The 25,251-nt window shown below is 42.5% G+C and overlaps 1 protein-coding gene across 1 annotated transcript; it reads left to right on the plus strand.

The window, feature by feature from the left end:
• Positions 1 to 1,671: 1,671 nt before the first annotated feature.
• LOC121480283 (solute carrier family 2, facilitated glucose transporter member 3) lies at positions 1,672 to 14,657 on the plus strand. Its single transcript, XM_041736732.1, has 10 exons — positions 1,672 to 1,911; positions 3,539 to 3,631; positions 4,204 to 4,364; positions 6,612 to 6,852; positions 7,151 to 7,313; positions 7,604 to 7,791; positions 9,900 to 10,004; positions 10,367 to 10,468; positions 10,920 to 11,123; positions 12,116 to 14,657. The coding sequence occupies exons 1-10, from the start codon at positions 1,897 to 1,899 to the stop codon at positions 12,329 to 12,331; spliced, it is 1,488 nt and encodes a 495-aa protein (XP_041592666.1). The 5' UTR covers positions 1,672 to 1,896; the 3' UTR covers positions 12,332 to 14,657.
• The last annotated feature ends 10,594 nt before the right edge of the window (positions 14,658 to 25,251 follow it).

The raw sequence follows: 25,251 nt of genomic DNA on the forward strand, positions 1-25,251 counted from the left end.
ATTAGGAAATTGACCATTGATATCCATCCCTTCCCTCCGGAGCCCCAGCAAAGCCGTGATAACAATCTCTCACCCAAATCTGTTGTTAGAACCAAATTGTTTTCTTTGTTTACTCTTACACTGGAGCCTCCTCTCTCTGTCTCTCTCTCTCTCTCTCCTTTCATTATCTTTCATCTTCCTTTTTTCGAATTTTTCTTATCTGTTTTCCCCCACTCATCTCAGCCTGTAATTAATAAGAATCAATTGAGACTGTCCCTTTTTTATTCTGTAAGTGGAAGTGGTACAGGACTTTTGTCGCCTACATGCCCACAGTCCTTGGTTGGCAGCAAAGCAAAGTTTATTGAGCAAGAGTATAAAGCTCCCGGAGAGGGAGGGGGGCCCAGTGGGTTGCCCCGGAGTTTCTAAGTTTAGGGGTTTTTATGAGCTCTTTTAAGCGAAATTTCTTAAGTGATCAGGGTGTGCTGAGTCGTGCCAATCAGGGCTTTGGTCACGTATCTGTCTCCCTGTTAGGTTAATGTCTCTGTGCTGATGGTCTTTTTTTCCTGATATCTGGAGGCTTAGGTCTTAACTGCCCCTTGCCTGTGATACCAACAAATGCTTTGTGGTTAACTGTCTTATTTTATTTAGGAATTTTTGCAGAAGTCATTTCTGCAAAGGCTGAAAAGCAAACTGTTAGTGTGATCCTGCCTACGCTGCAGAACAAGATGTCAATGCTATTTTATTTCAGCTGTCCTGACTCCATATTTTCTTGCTGGGGACCCTGGCCCTAACTACTTAACTGTTCAACTAACCCCTAACAGAATAAGAAGGGAAATGCTATAAATTCCTTAAAAGCCATGACACTTTTTTGTCCTACGTGCTGATGAAACCCGTTTCTTGGAGAGTACCTGACATGTAGTGTGCACTCAGCAAACACCTTTTTAACTGAATTTGGTAATTGTTCCATCTTCAGATGCTATAAACCTGAGCCTAGAGGCAAAATGTTGTAGAATCGGTAGGATTCAGAATAGGTGGTATGGTAAATGCCATATTAAGGAGTTTGGATTGTATCCCAAAAGCAGTTGATTCTCTCCTTCCTGCAGCCCAGGAGAGTTGGTCTGGCTCCCAGATACTCAGATTTTCTTCCTCCCAGGAGAGAGTGTGCTAATCAGAGAACAAGGAGAGCCAAAAAGTGGCCCAGTTCGTTCCTTGCTAGCTTTTCTTCTCCAGACTGCCCTTCCTTCCCCTTCAAGATTGTAGACCTAGTCTATAATCAAAAGGCAGCTGATAAGTTCATGGCATTGTGAATCCTTCTGCTTACACACCTTCAAACAACCTTAACTTTCAGATAGCAGCACCCCGTTGACTCTACCTTGTGTAAATAGCATTTAGTCTCATCTCTATAGATTGACTTAATTCCCAGCAGATGGAGAACACAAATTAATTTGCCCTCCCACAGGCTTTTCTGGAGCATTTTGTCTGTGAAACTAAGATGCTATAGCAGCTATTAGAAGGGGGAAGGAGGACCAGTTTAAAAAAAAAAAAAGAAGTGGGGAGGGTGAAGGATGTGGTTTTAAAAAGGGGGTGGGAGGAGGGAGGGAGTTGTTGCCTAGGGTGGGGGCAGAGTTTGAAGTCACCAAATTCCGAGAGGTCACGGGATCACTTGAGCCGGGTGTGGGGCGGGGCCGGGGGGCTTGTCTTCCTTGCAGGCGCCACCCTTTGCAGAGATTATAAATTAGTGCCTGGCGAGCTCTAACGTTGAGAGCGAGGAGGAGATGTGCTGCGGAGCTGGGGACCAGTAGAAAAACTTGCTGCCGAGAAGGACATTTTGGAGGTTTTGTTGACTGGAAGGCGGTGTCTCTGGGATCCCAACTCCCAGATCTTTATTGAAGATTGGAATAGAAGTAAATTAGGGCCATGGGGACACAGAAGGTAAGAAGGACTGATAGAATTATCAGTTATTTTTTTGCTTGTTGGGGGTACACTCAAAAGGCAGGCCTTTATGGAGGTGCTGTGCTCCGTTTTAATCTAAGTCATCTAGCCATCCTCAGGCCTATTCGTTTCTTCTCCAGCCTGGGATGCCATGGTTCTGCCAGTTATTTTTGGATGTCCAAACCTATTCAGGATTTATCCCAGTCCCATTCACCTTCCTGTCACAGGGAAAGCCACCTGGAGAAGCTATGTGTTTTTCTCAGGGTTGTTATTGTTTTTAACATAATCACATGGTACTGAGGATGCGGGGATGAGATGCCTGAGTCTGCAGGCTGCTTGGCTGTGTTGATTCCAAGTATGGGTCTCTTGAGCCGGCAGGAAGATTCCTCTGGAAGCATTAAACCTTGAGAGGACCTGGGATTCGTTTGAGGGCATGGGTCAGTGTCCGGCCATCTGCTCTGTAACCTAGAGAGTCCTTGGATATTAAGGAGAGAGAATTCCAGTTATCTTTATTGTGGTTGTGATGTGAGTGCACAATACATTAATGTGTTACTGTGTGTTATGGAAACAGTATTTTTACAGGGAGAAAATCGTTGTCACCAAGGTGAACATCTCTTACTTCATTTGAAAATGAAGGAAGATAAGGGATGAAAAAACAGGGTGGAAAATGAAAAGGCCCTCAAGGATAGTAAATGATGATGAGGCCAGGCTGAAAAGAAGAAGAGGTCCTTACTGATGAGAACTAGATTACACAGCTGTGTGCGGGCGAGGGCGCTTTGGTGCTTATACCTGGTGGCCTGGGGTGCAGGGTCAGCTTCGGAGAAGCAAAACTCCTGGCCACTCTGTCTAACCTAAAAGGAGGAGGGAGTTAAAGGTAAGGAAGGGTTGGGCAGGCGCCGCAGAAGATGTCCTCAGCCATAAAAATTGAGCTTATCTTGAACTGAAAATCTAACACTCACTTAAATTACTCCCAGTAAGGTGAGAGATGACTCCCTCCTCCCCCCCCCCACGACTCCTGTCTGTTAGGTTGGGAGTGAACTTGTGTTCTCCCTTTGTGGGGTGGGGGTAGTGGTACAAAATGAAGTAAACAGGAAGAATTTCAAATGTGACCAGGATACCGTGGGTAGATTTTATAGATTACGTTATCCTGAGCAATAAGAACAGCCGAATGGTGAAGACACCACCACCACTCTGGTCTTCAGTAGGATCCTGGGGTACAGGATAAGACAACACTGGATCTAGCTGTTTCCAAAATAGTCCATTTTTAGGAATCCCAGGGCTCTCTTTTCCTGCAGTTCTATGCTTGCTTTTACCTGGGGCAATTTTTTTTTTTCTTTTTAATAGTTTCAAACAGATTAACCCAGTTGTTCTTAACTTTCTAGCCAAATTTTCTTGGCACTTTTCCCAAGTGTACGTGGTTGTCTGTATATCTCTGGATAAGTTCTTGAGGATAACCGGTTCTTTTGTGTTCCATTTATTACCTAAATTTCATTAAGTTTTTGTTCTTTACATAGCATTCTTGGGCTAAGTGCTCCTAGTATATCTCCTTAATCGAGAAGAAACCATCATTAGTCAAGAGCTTTAAGGAAAGTTTCTTCCCTTCTCCCTCTTCTGCCCCCCACCCCAGGTCACGGTGTCTCTGATCTTTGCCATCTCCATTGCTACAATAGGCTCTTTCCAGTTTGGCTATAATACCGGAGTCATCAATGCTCCTGAAACGGTGAGTGCCAGGCAACTAGAGTTAGAATTTGGAATTGGGAAATTATTCCTTTAAAGTGGGGTTCAAAAAATAAATAAAGTGGGGTTCAACAATGAAGAATTTCAGTAAAACTTGGTATCTAGCTTGGTGAAGGCTGGAGAGACAGAATAATATTGGTGGGGAAGGCTAACTGAATCATTAATCAAAGCAAAAAGCTCAGTTGCTCTCTATACCCTTGACTGGACTGTACCCATTCTTCCTCTCACCTTATCATGGCACACTTCTTTTGTTATCCCTCAGGGGGTTAGTTACAACGGGGGTGGGAGGGTCTTAGGGGAGGACTAGGGGTAGTCTACTGAACATCTGTGCTACTACCTATCTGGATTTTCAGGACAAATCAAAATTGTTCTTTTCAGAGCTACCATTAACCTCCAGTATGTTCTCTATCTCTTCCATCTGCATCCATTTACTTGATTCTCTGCTGTTAATCCATAATGCTGTTTTCTTAGAGAGAAAGATCCCCCCCCAATATTTGCCCCTTCTCTCATTCAACTGTAACAGTCTGTCTGCCCACCAATCATTTTAATTTGCAGATAATAAAGGACTTTCTCAATTACACCTTGGAAGAGAAATCGGAAAACCTTCCCACTGAAGTGTTACTCACTTCCCTCTGGTCCTTGTCTGTGGCCATCTTCTCTGTTGGTGGTATGATTGGCTCCTTCTCTGTTGGACTCTTTGTCAACCGCTTTGGCAGGTATTGACCAGAAACTGGGTAAGGAAGGGGGCTATACTGGTTGCATTGGGAACAGGTATTGAGAATTAGGATGGGGAGGCCATGATGCATTTGAATGAAAACATCCCCAATTCGAATTGAGGTAAACTAAGCCAACTGGCACTGAATAGGACTGCTTGAAGCTATGCTGTCCATTAAAGAGGGTCGCCTTTGCAGTCCAGCTGAAGCTAATTCAGTAGTCTCTAATAAAGTGTACTATGGAATTTCCCAGAAACATACTTGATTTACAAGGTCAGGAGTTGTTTACTTTTCTTTAAAATTTTGGGATTTCATGCAAGTGTTTTCATTATTTTATAAAGCAGGATTGGGAGGAAACATTTTATAATCCTTGGCCTGTGGTAAATGTGGATAATGGCCAAATTACTAACATTTTTTCCCCATTACTAACATTGAATCTTCTCATTCCACACTGACTTAATAAAACATCGTAGAATATTTTCAGTTATAACTGGTGAAGAAATCATTTCAGTTGCTAATTAGATGTTCTGGAAACACAAGTAGAATTTAACTTTAAAAAAAAAAAATTAAAGTGGGCACCCCATGTGGCTCAGTGGTTTGGCGCCACCTTCAGCCCAGGGTGTGGTCCTGGAGACCAGGGATCGAGTCCCACGGCGGGCTCCCTGCATGGAGCCTGCCTCTCCCTCTGCCTGTGTTTCTGCTTCTATCTCTGTGTTTCTCATGAATAAATAAAATCTTTAAAATAAATTAAAAATAAATAAAAATAAAAAAATTAAAGCAACCCATTTTATTTGATAATGTTTGATGTTTGTTGTGTTTGCATTTTTAAGGCCACAATGTGGCTACTCAAGTCACTGAAATTTTATTTTATTTTTTAATTTTGTTTATTCATGAGAGACACAGAGAGGCAGAAACACAGGCAGAGGGAGAAGCAGGCTCCATGCAGGGAGCCCAACGTGAGTGAAACTCCTCCTCCCCAGACTGGGATCACACCCTGAGCCAAAGGCAGATGCTCAACCAAGTCCCAAGTCATTGAAATTTTAATGTGCCTTTCCCATAACTCCCCGTGACTTTCTTCCTATTGTTATTTTATTAGCAAAAGAACCTAATAGAGGAAGTGGGGTCTCCCAGGAAAGGAATGCAGAGAAAGGTAAAAACCGAATGAGGGATGAAATTTTACCCTTTAACAGTAGGCTCTCTTTGGCTGCATATTTAGGATCTCCCTGGGAGCTTTTAAAAGTACCAGGGTTTTAGAACTCCCTGGATAATTCCAGCAGACCACCCAAGGGGAGAGTTGCTAAAGCTCTAGTTTTTCCCAACATCTGCAGTAAATTTTCAGTGTTAATCTTTGACTTCCATTTTCGGTTAGCGGTTTCGATGGCTTTGCCTCCCACATTTAACACATAGATGCAGTAATTTGTTATTTTATACTGGCTATCAATACTAATTGAAAATGGCCTCCCCACAAGCTAGCCTGGAGCCAGGAGAGCTGAGGCTGTCCACTTTCTGCCCATAAAAAAAAATTTAGTCTGAAATCAGTCATCATTAGTATGTTGGGGGCATCCAAGCAACTATATTATAATAAAATGCAGTAAGAAGCATAAAAAGAGAGCAGCCTGGGTGGCTCAGCGGTTTAGTGCCGCCTTTAGCCCAGGGCCTGATCCTGGAGACCCGGGATCGAGTCCCACGTCAGGCTCCCTGCGTGGAGCCTGCTTTTCCCTCTGCCTGTGTCTCTGCCTCTGTGTGTGTGTCTCTCATGAATAAATAAAATCTTTAAAAAAAAGAAGAAGCATAAAAGGATCAGCACTGGTCCAGAAATTTCTCTTGAATGTGTTCAGGGACCAGCTGTATCAGGATTGCCCAGTACCAATGGTTCTCAAACCTTAGCTAGAATCCAATCACCCAGATGGCTTTTGGGAACAGATTGCTGGCCTCTGTCCCAGAGTCAGACTTAATGATTTAGTAAATTGGGATGGGGTGGGTCAATTTTAATTTCTTGCAGATTGGAAGCTAATGCTGTTAGTTAGTGGACAACTTAAACAAGCTCTCTAGGTGAGTTTTATGCATACAGAGGTATAAAAACCATTGCTCTTATCCCAGCCAGAGATGTTCTGATAATAGTAAGAGGAAAAGTTAGACCACAAGAGAAGATCTGTGAACCTGGAGAAGGGTAGAGAGATAAGGAAAGGAGGAAAGAGATCAGGCCAGGCCTATTTTGCTAACTTCTCTTGTCTTCATTTAACCTTTCAGGCGCAATTCAATGCTTATGGTCAACCTCTTGGCTGTTGCTGGTGGCTGCCTTATGGGGTTCTGCAAAATAGCGCAGTCGGTTGAAATGCTGATCCTGGGCCGATTGATTATTGGCCTCTTCTGCGGCCTCTGCACAGGTTTTGTGCCCATGTACATTGGAGAGATCTCTCCCACTGCCCTACGGGGGGCCTTCGGCACTCTTAACCAGCTGGGCATCGTCATCGGGATCCTGGTAGCTCAGGTACTCTAGAACTCATGCTTTGAGTTTTAGTCATGGCTCATTAAATGAGTTAACATAGATAAGCTCAGGAATATCCGCATCTATTCAACTATATGTAAGTTTCAGGTACTTTTCTTATTGTAGCTCACAAACAGCTAAAGAAGCAGGAAGGGTAGAGAAAGAAACTTTTTTCCTGCTGTAAAAAAATGGATGATTTGCTGAAATGTGTTTTTTCTGACTTTTTTTTTTTTAAACCAACTTTTGGCTTATATATATATAAAGAATGAGCTATACAGTATCCTATTGATCTGGTTTCTAGATCTTCGGTCTGAAAGTCATCATGGGAACTGAAGAGCTTTGGCCCCTGCTCTTGGGCTTCACCATCATTCCAGCTGTCCTGCAAAGCGCCGCCCTTCCATTTTGCCCCGAGAGCCCTAGATTTTTGCTCATTAACAGAAAGGAAGAGGAGAATGCTAAGGAGAGTGAGTATCCTTCACACTTTGACTGTAGGAATTTTAGGGTTGTGGTTTAGGGCATTGGATCTGTTTGGTCCTCTCCTTTCCTTGCCCCCTCAGAACCCAAATGGAGACTTCCCTGATTGCTCTTGAGTCAGAAACTTTCAGCCCCTAAAGAGTGACGTGAGAAGCAGGTTAAGGCACAGATGCTAATTGATCAGCCATATCCAGAGCTCATCTCTGTGGCTTTTGCCCAGCTGTATTAGAGGGGAAATGAAGATGGAATAGCACCTAATCTTTATCTTTTGTTTGACCAGTCCTCCAACGATTGTGGGGTACCCAGGATGTGAGTCAGGACATCCAGGAGATGAAAGATGAGAGTGCTAGGATGGCACAAGAAAAGCAAGTTACTGTGCTGGAGCTCTTCAGATCGCGCAGCTACCGGCAACCCATTATCATTTCCATCATGCTCCAGCTCTCCCAGCAGCTCTCTGGAATCAATGCTGTGAGTAGCTACTCTGTGGCCAGTGGGGGTTGCCCACTGCACTTAACTCACTAGAGGGGCTGAGCACAGGCAGTTGCTCACTTTGTTCCATCTACAGAGTCAGAGTCCCCCAGTGATGCTTGCCACACAGCAGCCACTCCAAAAATGTTGATTACCCAATTTTAACTTAGTTTTAGTTTAGTTTTGTTTTGTTTTGTTTTTTAAATAAGATTTATTTTAGGGGCACCTGGGTGGCTCAGTCAGTTAATGATCTGCCTTCAGCTCAGGTCATGATCTCAGGGTCCTGGGATCAAGCCCCAAATCGGGTGCCCTGCTGAGCAGGGAGCCTGCTTCTCCATCTCCCTCTGCCTGCCTTTCACCCTGCTCATGTTCTCTCTCTCTAATAAATAAAATCATAAAAAAGAAAAAGATTTATTTATTTTAGAGAGAGGGGCAGAGGGATAACGAACCTTGAGCAGACCCTGCACTAAGTACAGAGTGCGACATGGGGCTCAATCTCACAACCCTGAGATTACCACCTGAGCCAAAACCAAGAGTAGGACACTTAACCAACTGCACCATCCAAATACCCCTGTTTTTATTTATTTACCATTTTTTAAGTTTATTTAAGTCATCTCTGCACCCACCGTGGGGCTCAAACTCACAACCCCAAGATCAAGAGTCAGCCAGGTGCCCCTGTTTTTATTTAAGATTCTATCTGCAGTATGTGTTTTCCATGTGGAAAAAATTAAGAAAATAAATAATAAACGAAAAATTCATCACCTTTAGTCTCAGAACTTCTATAAACATTTGTCCTTTCAAACTTTTTTCAGTATATAGGACATCACAAATGTGGGACTCGATCCCAGAACTTCAGGATTATGCCCTGAGCCGAAGGGAGACTCAACCACTGAGCCACTCAGACGTCCAGAGTCTTATTTTAGAAAATACAAATATACATAGTTTGTATCCGAGGTTATATGTATTTGAAGAGTTGTTTCCTGAGAAGGTAAATCCCAGCGTAGACACATAAAAAGTCTGACAAATACAGCTATAGAGGCAAAAACACAGGATGAAATAATAAATTCCTGGCCCCAAACCTTAGGGACTGAACCTAGATGATCTAGATCCTGTTCCCTTGTTACTTTGAGGTTTGAGTCCAATATTTTGACATCTGTTTAACTATGGTAGCTATAGCATCTTTACATTTCAGCACACTGATCAGTAAATAATTAAAAATTAAAAATAATATATACTAAAGAGTAGTTTATTTAATAGTATATGTTAAAAGGATAGCTGGTATCATTTGCTAAAACACTTGGAAGGGACCTAGAGCTAGGGATTCCAGCCCAAGTTCTGTTTCTAATTACATGAGCAGGCTGAGATTATTTCTCAATTTCTTCACTGTCAAATTAACATATTGGTGTGGGCTTATCACTGTTTTAGGGGTTAGGGGAATTGTCCATTGAGGAAGTGTAATTGAGGAACTTGCTGCTGGCTTTGTTGGAAGAGCACATAACTCTTGATCTCCGGGTATGAGTTTGAGCCCCACAATGTGGGGTAGAGATTACTAAAAACAAACCCAAAACTTTAAAATGAACCAAAAAAAAGCTTAATTGAAAAAATTAATGGGACTAAAACCTTTATATCTAAGTTAATAAAATAGAGGTGTAAGGAAGAGACTTCATGAGCAGAAGGAATGAGCATAGAAGAAAAAATGGAAATGAGCAGCTAGAATTGAAAAGAACTAAAAACAAAGATACAGAAGATAATTTATTTGCAGAAAAGATACTGTAATTGAACAAAAAAAACCCGGAAAGGACTCCTTAACCTCCTGACCCTTTTATTTTTCTTTTTTTTCTCTCTCTTTTTTTTTTTAAGATTTTATTTATTTATTCATGAGAGACAGAGAGAGAGAAAGGCAGAGACACAGGCAGAGGGAGAAGCAGGCCCCCTGCAGGAAGCTTGATGTGGGACTTGATCCCGGCACTCCTCGGATCACACCCTGGGCCAAAGGCAGATGCCCAACTCCTGAGTCACCCTGGCATCCCAAGTTTATTTTTCTAAGGGTTCTCTTTTAACTGTTATGCACAACTGCGGTTTCAAAGTTGTCTTTTGTTTCCTATTAGGTGTTCTATTACTCAACAGGAATCTTCAAAGATGCAGGTGTTGAGGAGCCAATCTATGCCACCATTGGTGCAGGGGTGGTCAATACTATCTTCACTGTTGTCTCTGTAAGTTGGATGGTGTGATCGTTTGGGGTGGGGGGAGGGCCATTCTAACTGTGCCATGTTCAAGGATGGGTTTCAAGTCCTGCCATTTCCCTACTATCATTTAAACCTTTGTGTTGTTTCATTTTGGGGGGAAGAAGAGCTAGTGAATGATGGGTATAAGGAGTCTTCACTCTAAGCAAATATAAAAGGGATGAGAAAGAGGGAGGTATAAAAAGGATCCTGTAGGATGCTTTTAACTCGGAACTAAAAGGGGAAGTGTGATTTTAATAAGTATCCTGCTACTGGTAAGGCAGATTCAGGTAGATCAAACAGTGTTTTCATGAAAGGGAAAGCTGAGATTTTATGTTCTATTCTTCCTTTAGCTGTTTCTGGTGGAAAAGGCAGGGAGGAGAACTCTACATATGATTGGCCTTGGAGGAATGGCTGTTTGTTCCATCCTTATGACCGTCTCGTTGTTATTAAAGGTGAGTGCTCTTTGAGTGAAGGAAAGGGAGGGATTACAGGTGATTCTGTGACACAGGTGGGAAGATGAGGGTAGAGATCCATAAAGTCACATGCCCAGAGTCTTAAGAAAAGTGAATCATCAGAGATGGGTAATTAAACTGCCGGAATTCTTATATCTAAATGACATATAGTTTGCAAAATACCTTATGTAATTTAATTCTTCAAGTCATCTCAAGGTAATTATTCCCATTTTATGAGTGATGAAATGATTTTTGTGCCAATTGACACAGATGGAACACAAGGCTAGGATTCAAAAACCCAGGGCTTTTGACTCTTAAGTCCAATTAACTCCATTGTAACCCAGGACAGAAGGGAGCTTTTCATTGTCAAGTCTTCTCCTCTGGGAGGCTAGATCCTCTCCAGGCCGAGCTGTCTTTACTACTCACTTTCCTTTTTTCCTTCCTCGTTTAGGATAACTATAATTGGATGAGCTTTGTTTGTATCGGGGCTATCTTGGTCTTCGTAGCCTTCTTTGAAATTGGCCCAGGCCCCATCCCCTGGTTTATTGTGGCCGAACTCTTCAGCCAGGGACCCCGCCCAGCTGCAATGGCAGTGGCTGGTTGTTCCAACTGGACCTCCAATTTTCTGGTTGGGCTGCTCTTTCCTTCTGCTGCAGTAAGTAAATTAAAACAAAATTAACCAAGACCATTTTGAAACCAGCTCACCTAAGCCAACAGGTTTAAAATCTGGTTACTGACACCACAGGTCTAGGTGTCAAGTGTTTCGTGTTTGGTGTTTTCTTTAAGATTTTATTTATTTTAGAGAGAGCATGAGATCAAACGGGGAGGTGGGGTAGGGGGTGAGCAGAGAAAGAGGGAGAGAGAATTTCAAGCAGACACTGCACTGAACACAGCCTGTCATGGGGCTCCATTTCACGACCCTGAGATCAGGACCTGAGCTGAAACCAAGAGTCAGATAGATGCTCAACTGACTAAGCCACGCAGGCATCCCAGATATCAAATGTTTTAAACCAGATTTTCTTTCTTGTTCTCAATGACCTATAGAAAAAGGAATGGTTGTAAAAAAAGATTGAAGCAGGAAGGCAAAACTGGGAACTTTTATTTTTTTAAAGGAAACTCTACCTATAACACGGGGCTCAAACTCAAGAGCTAGAAATCAAGAATTGCATGTTCTGCTGACAGAGGGAGCCAAGTACCCCAAAACTGGAAACATTTATTTATTTAATTTTTTAGAGGATTTTATTTATTTATTCATGAAAGACACAGAGAGAGAGAGACAGAGACATAGGCAGAGGGAGAAGCAGGCTCCATGCAGGGAGCCCAATGTGGGACTCGATCCCCCAACTCTAGGATCACGCCCTGGGACGAAGGTGGGCACTAAACCACTGAGCAGCCCAGGCGTCCCAAAACTGGGAACTTTTGAAAGACCACTAGTCTGAGGTGATTACAAAGGCATAGTTCTGCCTAGATACAATGATCATGATAAGTCTCAAAGGATTCCAAACCAGCACTTAAAATCCACAATTTGGATTAGCTAGTCATTGACATGACTTCATGACCTTAAAGGCTCATTGAGATGGGAAGGAGAGGAGTTGGGCAATGACCAGATCTTACACTGATACTCCTTTTTCTGTATCTTTTCACTAGTTCTACTTAGGAGCCTATGTATTTATCATTTTCACTGGCTTCCTCATCATCTTCTTGGTCTTCACCTTCTTCAAAGTCCCTGAGACCCGTGGCAGGACTTTTGAGGAAATCACCCGAGCCTTCGAAGGGCAAGCGCAGGATGCCAACAGAGCGGAGAAGGGCCCCATTGTGGAGATGAACAGCATGCAGCCGGTGAAGGAGACCGCCACTGTCTAAGCCATGCCTCCTTCCTGCCTCCCTCCCAACATGGAAAAACCACCTCTCCCGGATGAGGGAGAAATCAATCAGGTTGTAACCCAGGACTGTTTCTGAATGCTGCTACTTGATTCCTTTCTCTTCCCCACACACTCCATGAGCACTCAGAAGAACCCAATGCTGGAGTTAGTTGTATCTTCAATGGCTTTTGAAACGTTTCATTTCTTGGACATTCTCTTCTGTTTAGAAGAGACCAAGTGAACCTACCTTCATTTCAGGAGGAACTGGCCACTCCAATATTGTCATATGGCAATATGACAACATTGCCAGCTCTTCCTACCTGGGGTTCTGGTAGGTCCTCACCAGGGCCAATAGGGGAATAAGAGTGAGGTGCAGCCCCCGCCCCCACACACACACACATACCAGACCTCCCAGGAAGCATATCTACATAAGTGTGGAGGGCAGAGAGGGATTAAATAGAAGCACCCTCCTCGCTTCCATACAGCTCTGCAGAGCAAATTAACTTGAGTTTTATTTATTTTATCTTCTGGTTTTATTGCATAAATATTTATTTTTTTAAGTGTAAAGTAATTTTACCAAATAATGCAAACATAAGGAAATTGAGGTTAGAGTTAGAGGGAGGTGCTTAAAGAGAGGTTTATAGGGTAGAAGATTTGATACGGGAGAGGTCAAGGTGCAATAAGGAGGGGAGATTCAGGGAGAAACAGAATGTGTTCTCAGACGGTGTGTGAAGTTTGCACGTTGCCTCTTAACCTTTCAGGTGGAAACTCTCAAGTTTAATTTCTCAGAAAAGTCATGTGCCTGTATTAAGCTACTGCTTACCTTTGGAATTTTTTTCTTTGTTTAAAATTACATGTAGTATTACTTGAAATCTAGGGTTATTATTAAGATGGGCATTATAGTTCACAGTGGTTGATGGGTTCTAATTTTGGTTGGAGTCCAGAGAAGGAAGAGAAGGTTATTTCTAGAAATCCTTTCTCCTTGCACTGGACCAAATGACTTCCTACCCTTGTAGTGGACTCCTTTTTTTGTGGGGGTTTGTTTTCTTTGTTTTAAAAATATTCCTAACACCCGCCTAGTAGGAGAACCTTCTAAATGAGCAACCCAAATAATGGTTCTTGATAGAGGTTCAGTATTTTCTCCATTTTGTTATTTAGGAGATTTTAGTTATTATTGATTGTTGTTTTGTTTTAAGCCATAGCTTTAAAAGAATTCAGAGGAGAATGTTCATAACTAACTTGGAATTTTTAACCTCAGCTCTGGGAGAGGATTTTTCCTGAACGACTATTATCTAATGGAAGTATGTTGTTCCTTTAGGGTCATGGCATGCTTGTTCTTCTGTTACCATATTTCCATAGTATTACGTACAAGTGCCCTTAGGGGCCCATACATTTGGGATGGTATGAGTAAATGTGCAGTGTAGCCCACACTTGAGAGTATGAATGTATACGCACTGTCACTTTGCTCTGGGTGGAAGTTGTTTATTGGTAACTTGTGTCCCCTATGCTCTATAGCCTACTTTTGAATAGAATATGTTAAAACTCATCTCTATGTATATAAATAACACTGCCTCTGCTGGGTGGAATTTGCATCTATGGTTTTCTTCCAAACTTTAGAGTTCAGTCTCCCCTAGCTACCTTTCCTTGTTGGAGAGTTGGGAGAGAACTCCTTAAATCTTGACATTGAGGGTGGAGGATTCACCTCCCTCTAGACCCAGATGGTAAGAATAGCAAAGAAAAGTGTGAGATCAGAACATTGTGCCCTCTTGGAAGAGAGTCGTGGAGAAGGGGCCTTTCTTTTAAGGGGATAAGAAACAAACTGAAGACTTCTAACTATGGAGCATTTTAAGAGTCAGATGAGTTGGAAGGATGGATGCTTGCCCCAGGTCATGGACACCTCCACAAATCATCTAGTTTCCCAGTATTTTTATAAATGAAGATTGGGCTTCATGACACTTTACTCGGTCTTCCTTCTTACATAGGTTTTTTGATTACCCTTTCTCTCCTTGGTGCTTATATATTTAAGACCCTTTAGCCAAACCCTTGCCAATGACAGTATTTCAGTCACGAGTTCTCACTGTTTCCTCTGATCATTGAGCCTTTGGAAAAAAAATCTCACAGAGCTTATATGTAATGGGGCTTGGTTGAACAGATGACTTCCTGTAACTGCACCTCTACTTCTGGCTTCTCAAAAACAGTGGGTTGGCAGTAATGCAGCGTGGAAGTTTTCCCATTTCTCAGTGACCAGATTGTGAATATTTCCAAATGGATTTTCTATTATTAATGTTACTGTGGTTCTTTGTTTTGAAATAAAAATTCTGAATGTACATGTGACAATCATGGGCTTGGCTTTTTGGGTTTATTTTGGTTTGTTTTTTTGTTTTGTTTTTTTTTTTTAAGATTATTTATTTATTCATAGAGACACAGAGAGAGAGAGAGGCAGAGACACAGGCAGAGGGAGAAGCAGGCACCATGCAGAGAGCCTGACGTGGGACTCGATCCAGGGTCTCCAGGATCACACCCTAGGCTGCAGGCGGTGCTAAACCGCTGCGCCACCAGGGCTGCCCATGTTTTGGGTTTTTGTTTTTTTGATCCTTCCTATAACAAGAAAATCCGCTTTAAATCCTGGTTTGGCCACCCAATACCTGTTACCTTAAGTAAGTTTCTTTTTAGAATCTAATACAAATGAAAACGGTACTTGTTTATGACACAGATGAAATGAACAGCCTTACTGCATTGCTTTGCACTTAAATTGTTTTGTTTCCCCAGTTAGAATACTTTTCTCTCTTCTGCTCTTTTTTACTTCTTTTCCCTACTAGTCTTTGCTCTCTGAAATTCATCCTATTCTGATGTCAGGATATCCATATTACATGTATTCATCCATTTAAGATTATTTTTTAGTAATCTCCGCACCTAATGTGGGGCTTGAACCTACAACTCCAAGATCAAGAGTTGCACACTGAGCTGGACAGGTGCCCCCCCCACCCCCATGTTACATTTATATACCTACTTAAGATCCTTCAGTAGCAAAAAAAAAAAACTTAAGCCCCCATCACACCACCTCCCAAAGGCAAGGTCCCTGCTATCTTTTTAGTTTATCATTCCTTAGTTCCCACTTATACAAGAAAACACCCATTTCACTTCATCCATTAATGCCTTTAACACACCCACTTCACTCATTAACACCTTCACCCCTTCATTTATGTATTTCTGACATTCTCTACATTTCCTTTCACTTAAGCTATTTGAATGGCTTTTTATTTCTGTGTAGCTCAGGCATGAGCTCCATAAAGACTGCCTTATTGGCAAACAGTCCCTCACACTTCTCTTTAGTGAATGAGAATGAAACCCTGAATGTCCTGAAAGAACTTGGTGACTGCACCATAACCCCCATAATTGTGGGGATCTTAACTCCCTTTTTCCATCTTTTATTTATTGATTGGAGAAAGAGTGGGAGAGGGAGAACCAGACTCCCCAGTGAGCAGGGAGGTGGAGACACAGGTATGGATCCCAGGACCCAGAGATCACGACCTGAGCAGAAGGAGGAGGATTAACTGAGCCACCCAGGTGCCCCTCCCTTTTTCCATCTTTTAATTCATTCTCCAGGTGCACCTGGGTGGTGGCTCAGTGGTTGAGTGTCTGCCTTCGGCTCAGGTTGTGATCCCAGGGTCTTGGGATTGAGTCCCACATAAAGGCTCCCTGCAGGGAACCTGCTTCTCCCTTTGCTTATGTCTCTGCTATTCTCTGTCTCATAAGTAAATAAAGTATTTAAAAATAATACTGCATTCTTGAATAACCAGAGTAATCAAAATAGATCCTGTCACTGCCCTTAAAGCCTTCCCATTACATCTTGTCACACTTAAAATATCATCCAAACTCCTTTACTCTGCCCTGTAGATTCTGTGACCGTACATCCCAGCTCACTCCTGTTACCCTAGTGTAACTTAGGGTATACTGCTTCTCATTCATTATCAAAATCACTTTAAAGATATCTTACGGTTACTCTACCTAAAAGGTTTGCTTCCCCAACTTCATCTCTTACTATTCTGCTCACAGAAGTCTAGCCCCACTGGCCATTATAGTTCTCAACTCAAGTTCATTATCAATAGCTTTTTTACATTTGTCCCATTGTGCTTAGAACATTTTGCCTAAAAGAAAAAAAAAAAAGAACATTTTGCCTCAAAATTTTGTATGGCTCAGTCTATTTTGTAAGTTAGGTCTTAATTAAAAACCACTGAAATAGGGATCCCTGGGTGGCGCAGCGGTTTGGCGCCTGCCTTTGGCCCAGGGCGCGATCCTGGAGACCCGGGATCGAATCCCACATCAGGCTCCCGGTGCATGGAGCCTGCTTCTCCCTCTGCCTGTGTCTCTGCCTCTCTCTCTCTCTCTGTGACTATCATAAATAAATAAAAATTAGAAAAAAAAAACAACACTGAAATATAAACTCAAAAGCAAATACCTTGTCTGTCTCACTGCTACTTTGAACACAGTGGAACATGGCTGGCTCCTATCAGAAGATAAAAACCACACAATGATTTAAACAGTGTAATATAGGGGATCCCTTGGTGGCGCAGCAGTTTAGCCCCTGCCTTTGGCTCAGGGCGTGATCCCGGGCTTGTGGGATCAAGTCCCACATCAGGCTCCCTGCATGGAGCCTGCTTCTCTCTCTGCCTCTCTGTGTCTCTCATGAATACATAAATAAATATTTTTTTAAAAATATTGTCAAACTGGGGCACCAGGCTGGCTTAGAAGAGCTTGTGACTCTCAATCTCAGTGTTGAATTTGAACCCCACATTAGATGTAGAGAATACTTGATTTTTTTTTTTTTTTTTAAGTAAAAAATAATAGGAGGGGTACCTGGCTGGCTCAGTTGGAGCATGCACCTTTTTTTTTTTTTTTTTTTTTAGAGCATGCAACTCTTAATCTAATCTTGGAGCTGTGAGTTCAAGCCCTACATTGGACGAAGAGCGTACTTTATTTTATTTTTTAAGAGACCTAGGCAGAGGGAGAAGCAGGCTCCCTGTGGGGAGCCCAATGCAGAACTCCATCCCAGGGCCCCGGGATCATGACCTGAACCAAAGGCAGACACTCAACCACTGAGCCACCAGGTGCCCTGAGGAGTGTACTTCAAATATATATATATAAATATTTTTATATATTTATATAGTTTTATATATTTATATATTTACTTATTTATTTATAATTAAAAAGAAAAAATAATAGCAGAACTTGATATGGTATCCTAGAGCTAAGGGAGAGTACCCAAGGAGAGACACACTTGGGAGAGAAGCCACCTCCCCAAGGCTGAGGTTCAGATGCTTAACCTAAAACTGAGCCACCCAGGCATCCCCTGAGGCTGTGGTGTGAGAAGCAAGGTCACTCCAGGTGAGCCACAGCTGGTGGCCAGATATGTGAGTGTACAGAAGAAGTCAGGGCACCAATATTGTGGGGTGGGGGGCCGTACTTGAGGCCTTTTGAGAAGTGATTGCCAGACATGGGCTGGGGCTGTGAGGAGACTATGGGAACTTGCATTCTGGGTGCATGGCTGAAGCTGGGTGCCACCAAATGTTCTGTTATCTATGGTGTAGCCACTGGAAATAGCAGGAAAAGACCCTTCTTTTTACAGTATCTTTCCAGCACCATCTACTGAGAAAACTTCATTGGGCTTAACACTCTCAAGAAGAAATGATTTAGGGGCACCTTAGTGGCTTAGTCAGTTAAGCATCTGCCTTTTCTGGGGTCATGATCCCAGAGTCTTGGGATTGAGCCCTTGGCTCCCTGCTCAGCAGGGAACCTGCTTCTCCCTCTCCCCCTGCTTGTGCACTCCTGTCTCTGTCAAAAAAAATCTTTTTTTTTAAGGGCACCTGGGTGGCTCAGTGTTTGAGCATCTGCCTTTGGCTCAGGTCGTGATCCCCAGAGTCCTGGGATCAAGTCCCACCTCAGGCTCCCCACAGGGAGCCTGCTTCTCTTTCAGCCTATGTTTCTGCCTCTCTCTCTCTGTGTCTCTCACGAATGTGTCTCTCTCTGTCTGTCATGACACACATTCATGGGTCAAAGGTAGACGCTCAAACGCTGAACCACCCAGGGGTGCCCCCCAAAATCTTTTTTTTTTTTTTTTTTAAGTAATGATTTAAAGGAATTCCAGCCATTACCAAAACAGTGAAGGACGAATTGGGAGCTGAGAGGCAAATAAATCAGTACTGGCACGTTAGATGGCTGGCTGGCTGAAATGAACCGCGGTTTGAGACTACTCTTTCCACATCTCCCAAACCCACCGTGCTTTTGATAAAATTCAGGTTGAACATGCCCTTTTTTTTTTTTTTTTTTTTTTGAGCCTAAGATGTTGCACCACCTCGGTTCAAGGTTCCAACTAGAGGGCTGCAGCGGAAGTTGGGGGGTGGCCCCCGCCCAGCATTGGGCAAGGGAGGAAGGGGAGAGGAAGGGGTGCCCCTGAGCCTGGATGCTGGCCGCAGGTGAGCCCCACCCTCAAGCTCTGGCTCTGCGTCCTGGAGCTTCCCTACGCCGTCCCATCACCACGGAGAACTCCTTGGACGTCGATCCCCAAAGTAACCGCAACGAATCACGCAGCGTCAACTCTGTGTCTTTGATCACGGCCCTGGGTGCGGGCCAGGGCAACCGCGGCCTCGCCAGGAGCCCTCCTTCCTTTGAGTCGTCGCCTTGCACCTTGAGCTCCCGCCGCGGGCAGAGAGTCCGGAACCTGCGGTTTCCGGCGCTACGCCCCGCCAGCCGCAGGCCTGGCCGTCAGGCCGGCCCCGCCCTCGGCCCCGCCCACGGCCCCGCCCTCCCCTGCGGCGCGGCTGGAGGCCCGCGGGGCTGGGGGAAACCTCGGGCACCGCGGGAGGCGGGGCTTCGGCCGCGCCTTCACTGCGCAGGCGTGGACGGCCCCGCACCTGTCCGCGTTCCATTTCTTTGCTTTGGCATCATTGAAACGATTTCTGGCTCTCGTCCAGGTCATAACCCGGCAAACCTTCCAATGCAGGTATTTCTCACCTGTCCTATTATATATATATATATATTTTTTTAATAGTGCAGCTGCTTTTTTTTTTCTTTTTTTTTCAATATTTATTTATTTATTCATGAGAGACACAGAGGGAGAGGCAGACACAGGCAGAAGCAGGCTTAGTAAGGCATGTGAATTAGATTTCAGAAATTAAATCCAAATCTCACTTTTTTTAGATTTATTTATTTATTTATTCATGAGAGACACAGAGAGAGGCAGAGACATAGGCAGAGGGAGAAGCAGGCTCCTTGCAGGGAGCCCGATGTGGGGCTCGATCCTGGGACTGCGGGATCACGCCCTGAGCCAGAGATGCTCAACCGCTAGGCCACCCAGGCGTCCCTTTTTTTGTTGTTGTTTTGTTTTTTGTTTTTGTTTTTGTTTTTGTTTTTTGTTTAATGAGGAAATTGAGCCCAATGAATGAATTGGCAAAACGAGCTGGCACGGCACCTCTGTCTCTCGACTCAATGCTTGAGGACTGGAATAAAGTTAAGTAGCCGATGAGGTGTAAGGGTGCCAGTTTCTGCATATAGTTACCAAAATATTTTATTAACAAGTATTTAAATTATTTTAAATATTTTACTTATTTACTTGAGAGAGAAAGAGAGTATGAGTAGGGGAGTGGGCAGAGGGAGAAGCACATTCCCGCTCAATATTGGGGGGTTACCTCCAACCCAGGACCCTGGGATCATGACCTGGGCAAAGGTAGACCCTTAACCCAGGTGCCTCAAGAGGTGTTTTATCTTTACCAATCTGAAGTGTGAAAGGGATTCTATACTTTTAGGTTTACATTTTTATTATGACATTGGGTATTTTTTTAGAGTTAGGAGTTGTTTGCATTTCCTTATCTGAGAACCATTTGTATGTATCAGAGGTAAAATATTTTGAAAAGGACATGTTTTAGTGAAGAAACAAGACAAACTGAATAGAAAATAGATTTTATAGGTAAAATAGTTATCATATGACACACCAAGTCCACTCCTAGGTATATTACCCAAGAAAAATGAAAAAAGATGCTTGGGTGGCTCAGTCGAGTGGCTGCCTTTGGCCAGGGCGTGATCCCTGGGTGCTGGGATCGAGTCCCACATCAGGCTCTCTGAATGGAGCCTGCTTCTCCCTCTGCCTGTGTCTCTGCCTCTCTCTCTCTCTCTCTGTGTCTCTCTCATGAATAAATAAATAAAATCTTAAAAAGAAAAAAATGCTTAATGTCTTAGCCTGTTCAGGCTGCTTTAACAAAATACTATGGACTAGGTAGCTGATAAACAACAGAAGTGTGGGGATCCCTGGGTGGCTCAGTGGTTTAACACTTGCCTTTGGCCCAGGGTGTGATCCTGGAGTCCCAGGGATCCTGCATGGGGCCTCCCTGCATGGGGCCTGCTTCTCCCTCTGCCTGTGTCTCTGCCTCTTTCTCTCTCTGTGTGTGAATAAATAAATAAAATCTTTACCAAGAAGAAAAAACAACCAGAAGCGTACTTCTCACAGTTTTGGTCTAGACACTGAAGTCCAAGATGAAAGTGCCAGTTTGGTAAGTCTTATAAAAGCATTAATCTCATTCGTGAGGTCTCTCCCCTCAAGACCTTATCATCTCCCAAAGACCCCACCAACTTATACCATGACATTGGGTTAACGTTAGGACTTTAACATATACATTTGGGGGGACACAAACATTTACAGTACAGTTAAGATGGTTTTGATTTTTTTTTAATTTGATCAAGTTTAAGTCATCTATTGTTCATGTCTACTAGATTGACAAAACTTTACAGATTGTAAATATCAACTGTGGGCAAGAATGCAAAAATGGGAACTGTCTTTACCGCTAGTAAGAGTATACAAATATACCACCACTTTAGAAAGCAAAGCACGGCTTTCTAGGAAAGTTGACTGTGCCCCAATTCTTCATCCACCCCACTCCACCCCCCCATTCCATGCTTTGTCAAATGGTTTTGTAGTTTTGTTATGGTCTGAATATTTGTGCCCCCCACAATCAGGTGTGGCCTTTGGGAAATGATTAGATCATGAGGGTGAAGCTCTCATGAATAGGATTAGTGCCCTTACAGAGGCTCCCTACCCCCAAAGAATTCCCACTCCTTCCCTCATGTGAGATTACAGCAAAAAGGTGGCAGTCCATGAACCAGGAAGTTAGCTCTCATCAGACACTAAACCTGCTGATGGCTTGACCTTGGACTTCCCAGCCTCCAGAACTGTGAGAAATAAATTCCTGTTGTTTATAACTCACTTAGTATGGTATTTTTGTTATAACAACCCAAACAGGGGTATGCTTCCATTTGTTTGTTTATTTCAGCCAAGTTGTGCTTGAACTCCAGACTATGAGATCAAGAGTTGCATGCATTTCCAACTGAGGCAGCCAGGCACCTCTTTTTTTTTTTTTCCCAATTTATTTTTTATTTTTTCATGCTTCCCTTTAATTTTAGGTTCAGCCATTTGACATGACTTGGCCAATAAAATAAGGCAAAAGAAGTACCTGTCTCAGCTCTAAGCCCAGGCCTTAAGAGATCATGCCCATTATCATTTACCCACTTGCATATCTGCCATTGCCAGGAAAGAGCTTTCCTGGGCAATGGCTGCAAACTTAGCCTGGCCTCCAGAATAAACATATAGAGATCTCTAGTCCAAACCAGAGAAGCCTCACTCAGCTAAATCTGTAGCTTGAGGCTTAGCCAAACTCAACCTGTATCTGCTGACCACTCCTAGCCTATTTCACAGATATCAGAGTGGTAATAAATAATTGTTATTTTATTTATTTTTTAAGATTTTATTCATTATTCATAAGAGACACAGAGAGAGAGGCGGAGACACAGGCAGAGGGAGAAGCAGGCTCCCTGTGAGGATCACGACTTGAGCCGAATGCAGACGCTCAACCACTGAGCCACCCAGGTGCCTCAGTAATTGTTATTTTAAGCTACTGAATTTGGGGGCTTTATGAGCAAAAGATAATTGTAGGATATAACTACCTGATGTCCCGTATAACTCCATGCTAAATCATATACCTAAAAGAAATTTTGCACTAAATTTAGGCAAAGATAGATGCTGAGAGACCGTTAGAAACTATTGCAATTATCTAGGTGAGAGGTGACTCTGACTTGGTACCAGTGGGGCTGGAAGAATTGGCAACAGCTATGTGGCTTTGACAACAGATGTACCAAGTCTAAAGATCTGGAAACTCAAAAGAAAAAGAATCAATAAATGCCAGGCAAACTTTAATTAAAAGAGAGTTATTTGGGCAGCCCGGGTGGCTCAGCGGTTTAGCGCCACCTTCAGCCCAGGGTGTGATACTGGAGACCCAGGATCGAGTCCCACTTCGGGCTCCCTGCACGGAGCCTGCTTCTCCCTCTGCCTGTGTTTCTGCCTCTTTCTCTCTCTTGCTCTCTCTCTCTCTGTCTCTCATGAAGAAGTAAATAAAATCTTAAAAAAATAATAATAAAAGAGAGTTATTTGGGGGCACCTGGCTGGCTGGTGGAATATAGGACTTTCTTTTTTTTTTTTTTTTAAGATTTTATTAATTAGGGACACCTGGGTGGCTCAGCAGTTGAGCGTCTGCCTTCGGCTCAGGGCCTGATCCCCAGGTCCTAGGATCGAGTCCCACATGGGGTTCCCTGCATGGAGCCTGCTTCTCTCTCTGCCTGGGTCTCTGCCTCTCTGTGTCTCTCATGAATAAATAAATAAAATCTTTAAAAAAATAAAAAAAGACAAAAAAGACCCAATTTACCATGAACATATAACAGTTTTAAATATATATAAACCAAATAAAATGATACCAAAATATATAAAGCAAAACTGATAAAATTAGCACACCAACCATAACAGTTGCAGAATTTGACATGTCAATTTCAATTCTTGTATATGAAATAAATTAACATTTTGTTTGTCATATATTTTGCAAATGTAGATTTCTCTTTTTTTCCCCTATGCTATGGAATTAAAAAATAATTATTATAAATCAAATTTAATAATCTTGGGGCACCTGGGTGGCTCAGTCAGTTAGGCATCTGTTCAGCTCAGGTCGTGATCCCAGAATCCTGGGACCCGCCAGCATCAGACTGCCTTTCCCCCTGCTGGTGCACTCTCTCTCTCTCTGTCAAATAAATAAATAAAATCTTAAAAAAGAAAAAAGACTTTCATCCAAGTATTATAAGTATTAAATATTAAAAATATTTATCAATATTTCTTCTAGTAATTTTATAACTTTCACTTATGTTTAAATCTTTGATTTCTATGGGATTTATTTGTGGGTATGCTGTAAAACAAGAATTCATCTTTGTGTTTTTATCAATACCTAGCCAATATCTTTTACTCAACAATCCATCTTTTCTTTTTTCTTTTTTTAGATTTCATTTACTTGTTCAAGAGACAGCACAAGGGGTAGAGAGACAGCATGAAGGACAGAGGGAGAGGGAGAAGCAGACTCTCCACTGAGCAGGGAGTCAGTGCATGACTCAATCCCAGGACCCCGGGATCATAACCTTAGCCAAAGGCAGACACTTGACCGACTAAGCCACCCAGGCACCCCTCCATCTTTTTTACTTTGATTTGAAATACCAACTTTACCGTACATTAAATTTTCATATGTACTTGGTGCTATTTTGGGCCATCTTTGTCCAAAATATCTATTTTTTTCTGCAGCACTAAATTACATACATATTTCAAAAATATCTGCTGGGCTACTCTCTCATTTTCCTTTTTTGGAATTTTTCAGGATTAATTTTTTCAAAAAAAAAAGGATTAATTTTTTTCAACTTCCAAAAAGAAACCCATCCTTCTGATATATATATACATATATATACATACACACATAGATATCTATATATATATACACACACATAGTATACATAGATAGATAGATATTAGTGTATGTGTGTGTAAAGGGATAGAAGTTTATTAAGTAAAGATACAGACAAAGCTCTCAGGAGTGAAAGGGGTCCCCACAAATTTGCCCACATCCTAATATTTTAATTGAGATAACATTGAATGTAAATTCATGCGAGGAGCACCAACATTTTAAAAATATTAAGTTTTCCTATCTGTACAGTCCTCACAAGAGTTTTGGTGGGTTGCTTTTTTTTAAAGATTATTTATTTATTTATTTATTTATTTATTTATTTATTTATGAGAGAGAGCACATGAGCAATGGGAGGGACAGAGAGGGTATGGGAGAGAAACTGAAATTGACTCCACACAGAGCAAGGACCACAGAGCCTGACTTGGAGATGATGACCTGGACCAAAATAACAGCTGGCCATTTAAATGACTAAGCCACTTAGGCACTGCTTTAGAAGAATTTTCTAATTTTACTCAGACAACTTCTCATAAAATACTTATGAGATATTTTATATAATTTTATTTTATTGGTGCTTATTGCAAATGGCTAGTTTAGTAATGAAAATAGGTTTAGGGGCACCTGGATTGCTTAATGGTTGAACATCTACCTTCAGCTCAGGTCGTGATCCCAGGGTCCTAGGATCAAGTCCCTCATCGCGCTCCCCACAGGGAACCTCTCTCCCACTGCCTATGGCTCTGCCTCTCTCTCTCTGTGTCTCTCATGAAGAAATAAATAAAATCTTTAAACCAGAAAAGAAAAACAGGTTTACTAGAATCTGAAAAATAAAACAATGGAGTAATTTCCATCACTGCAAGTGTATCTCAGCAATGTTTATGTAAGAATTCTTTAAGGGATCCCTGGATGGCGCAGTGGTTTGGCGCCTGTCTTTGGCCCAGGGCGCAATCCTGGAGACCTGGGAATCCCAGGTCGGGCTCCCGGTGCATGGAGCCTGCTTCTCCCTCTGCCTATGTCTCTGCCTCTCTCTGTGTGACTATCATAAATAAATAAAAATTTAAAAAAAAAGAACTCTTTAAAATATTATTTTAGGGGCACCTGAGTAGTGTAG

The sequence above is a fragment of the Vulpes lagopus genome, chromosome 21 (genome assembly GCF_018345385.1).
Source record: "Vulpes lagopus strain Blue_001 chromosome 21, ASM1834538v1, whole genome shotgun sequence".
NCBI classification, from domain to species: Eukaryota; Metazoa; Chordata; class Mammalia; order Carnivora; family Canidae; genus Vulpes; species Vulpes lagopus.

Bases quoted from the DNA above. Each gene is read 5' to 3' on its own strand.
- LOC121480283 (XM_041736732.1), top strand. The intron at 3,632-4,203 runs GTGAGTGCCAGG...TTTAATTTGCAG, and splicing joins TCATCAATGCTCCTGAAACG to ATAATAAAGGACTTTCTCAA. The intron at 11,124-12,115 runs GTAAGTAAATTA...TCTTTTCACTAG, and splicing joins TGCTCTTTCCTTCTGCTGCA to TTCTACTTAGGAGCCTATGT.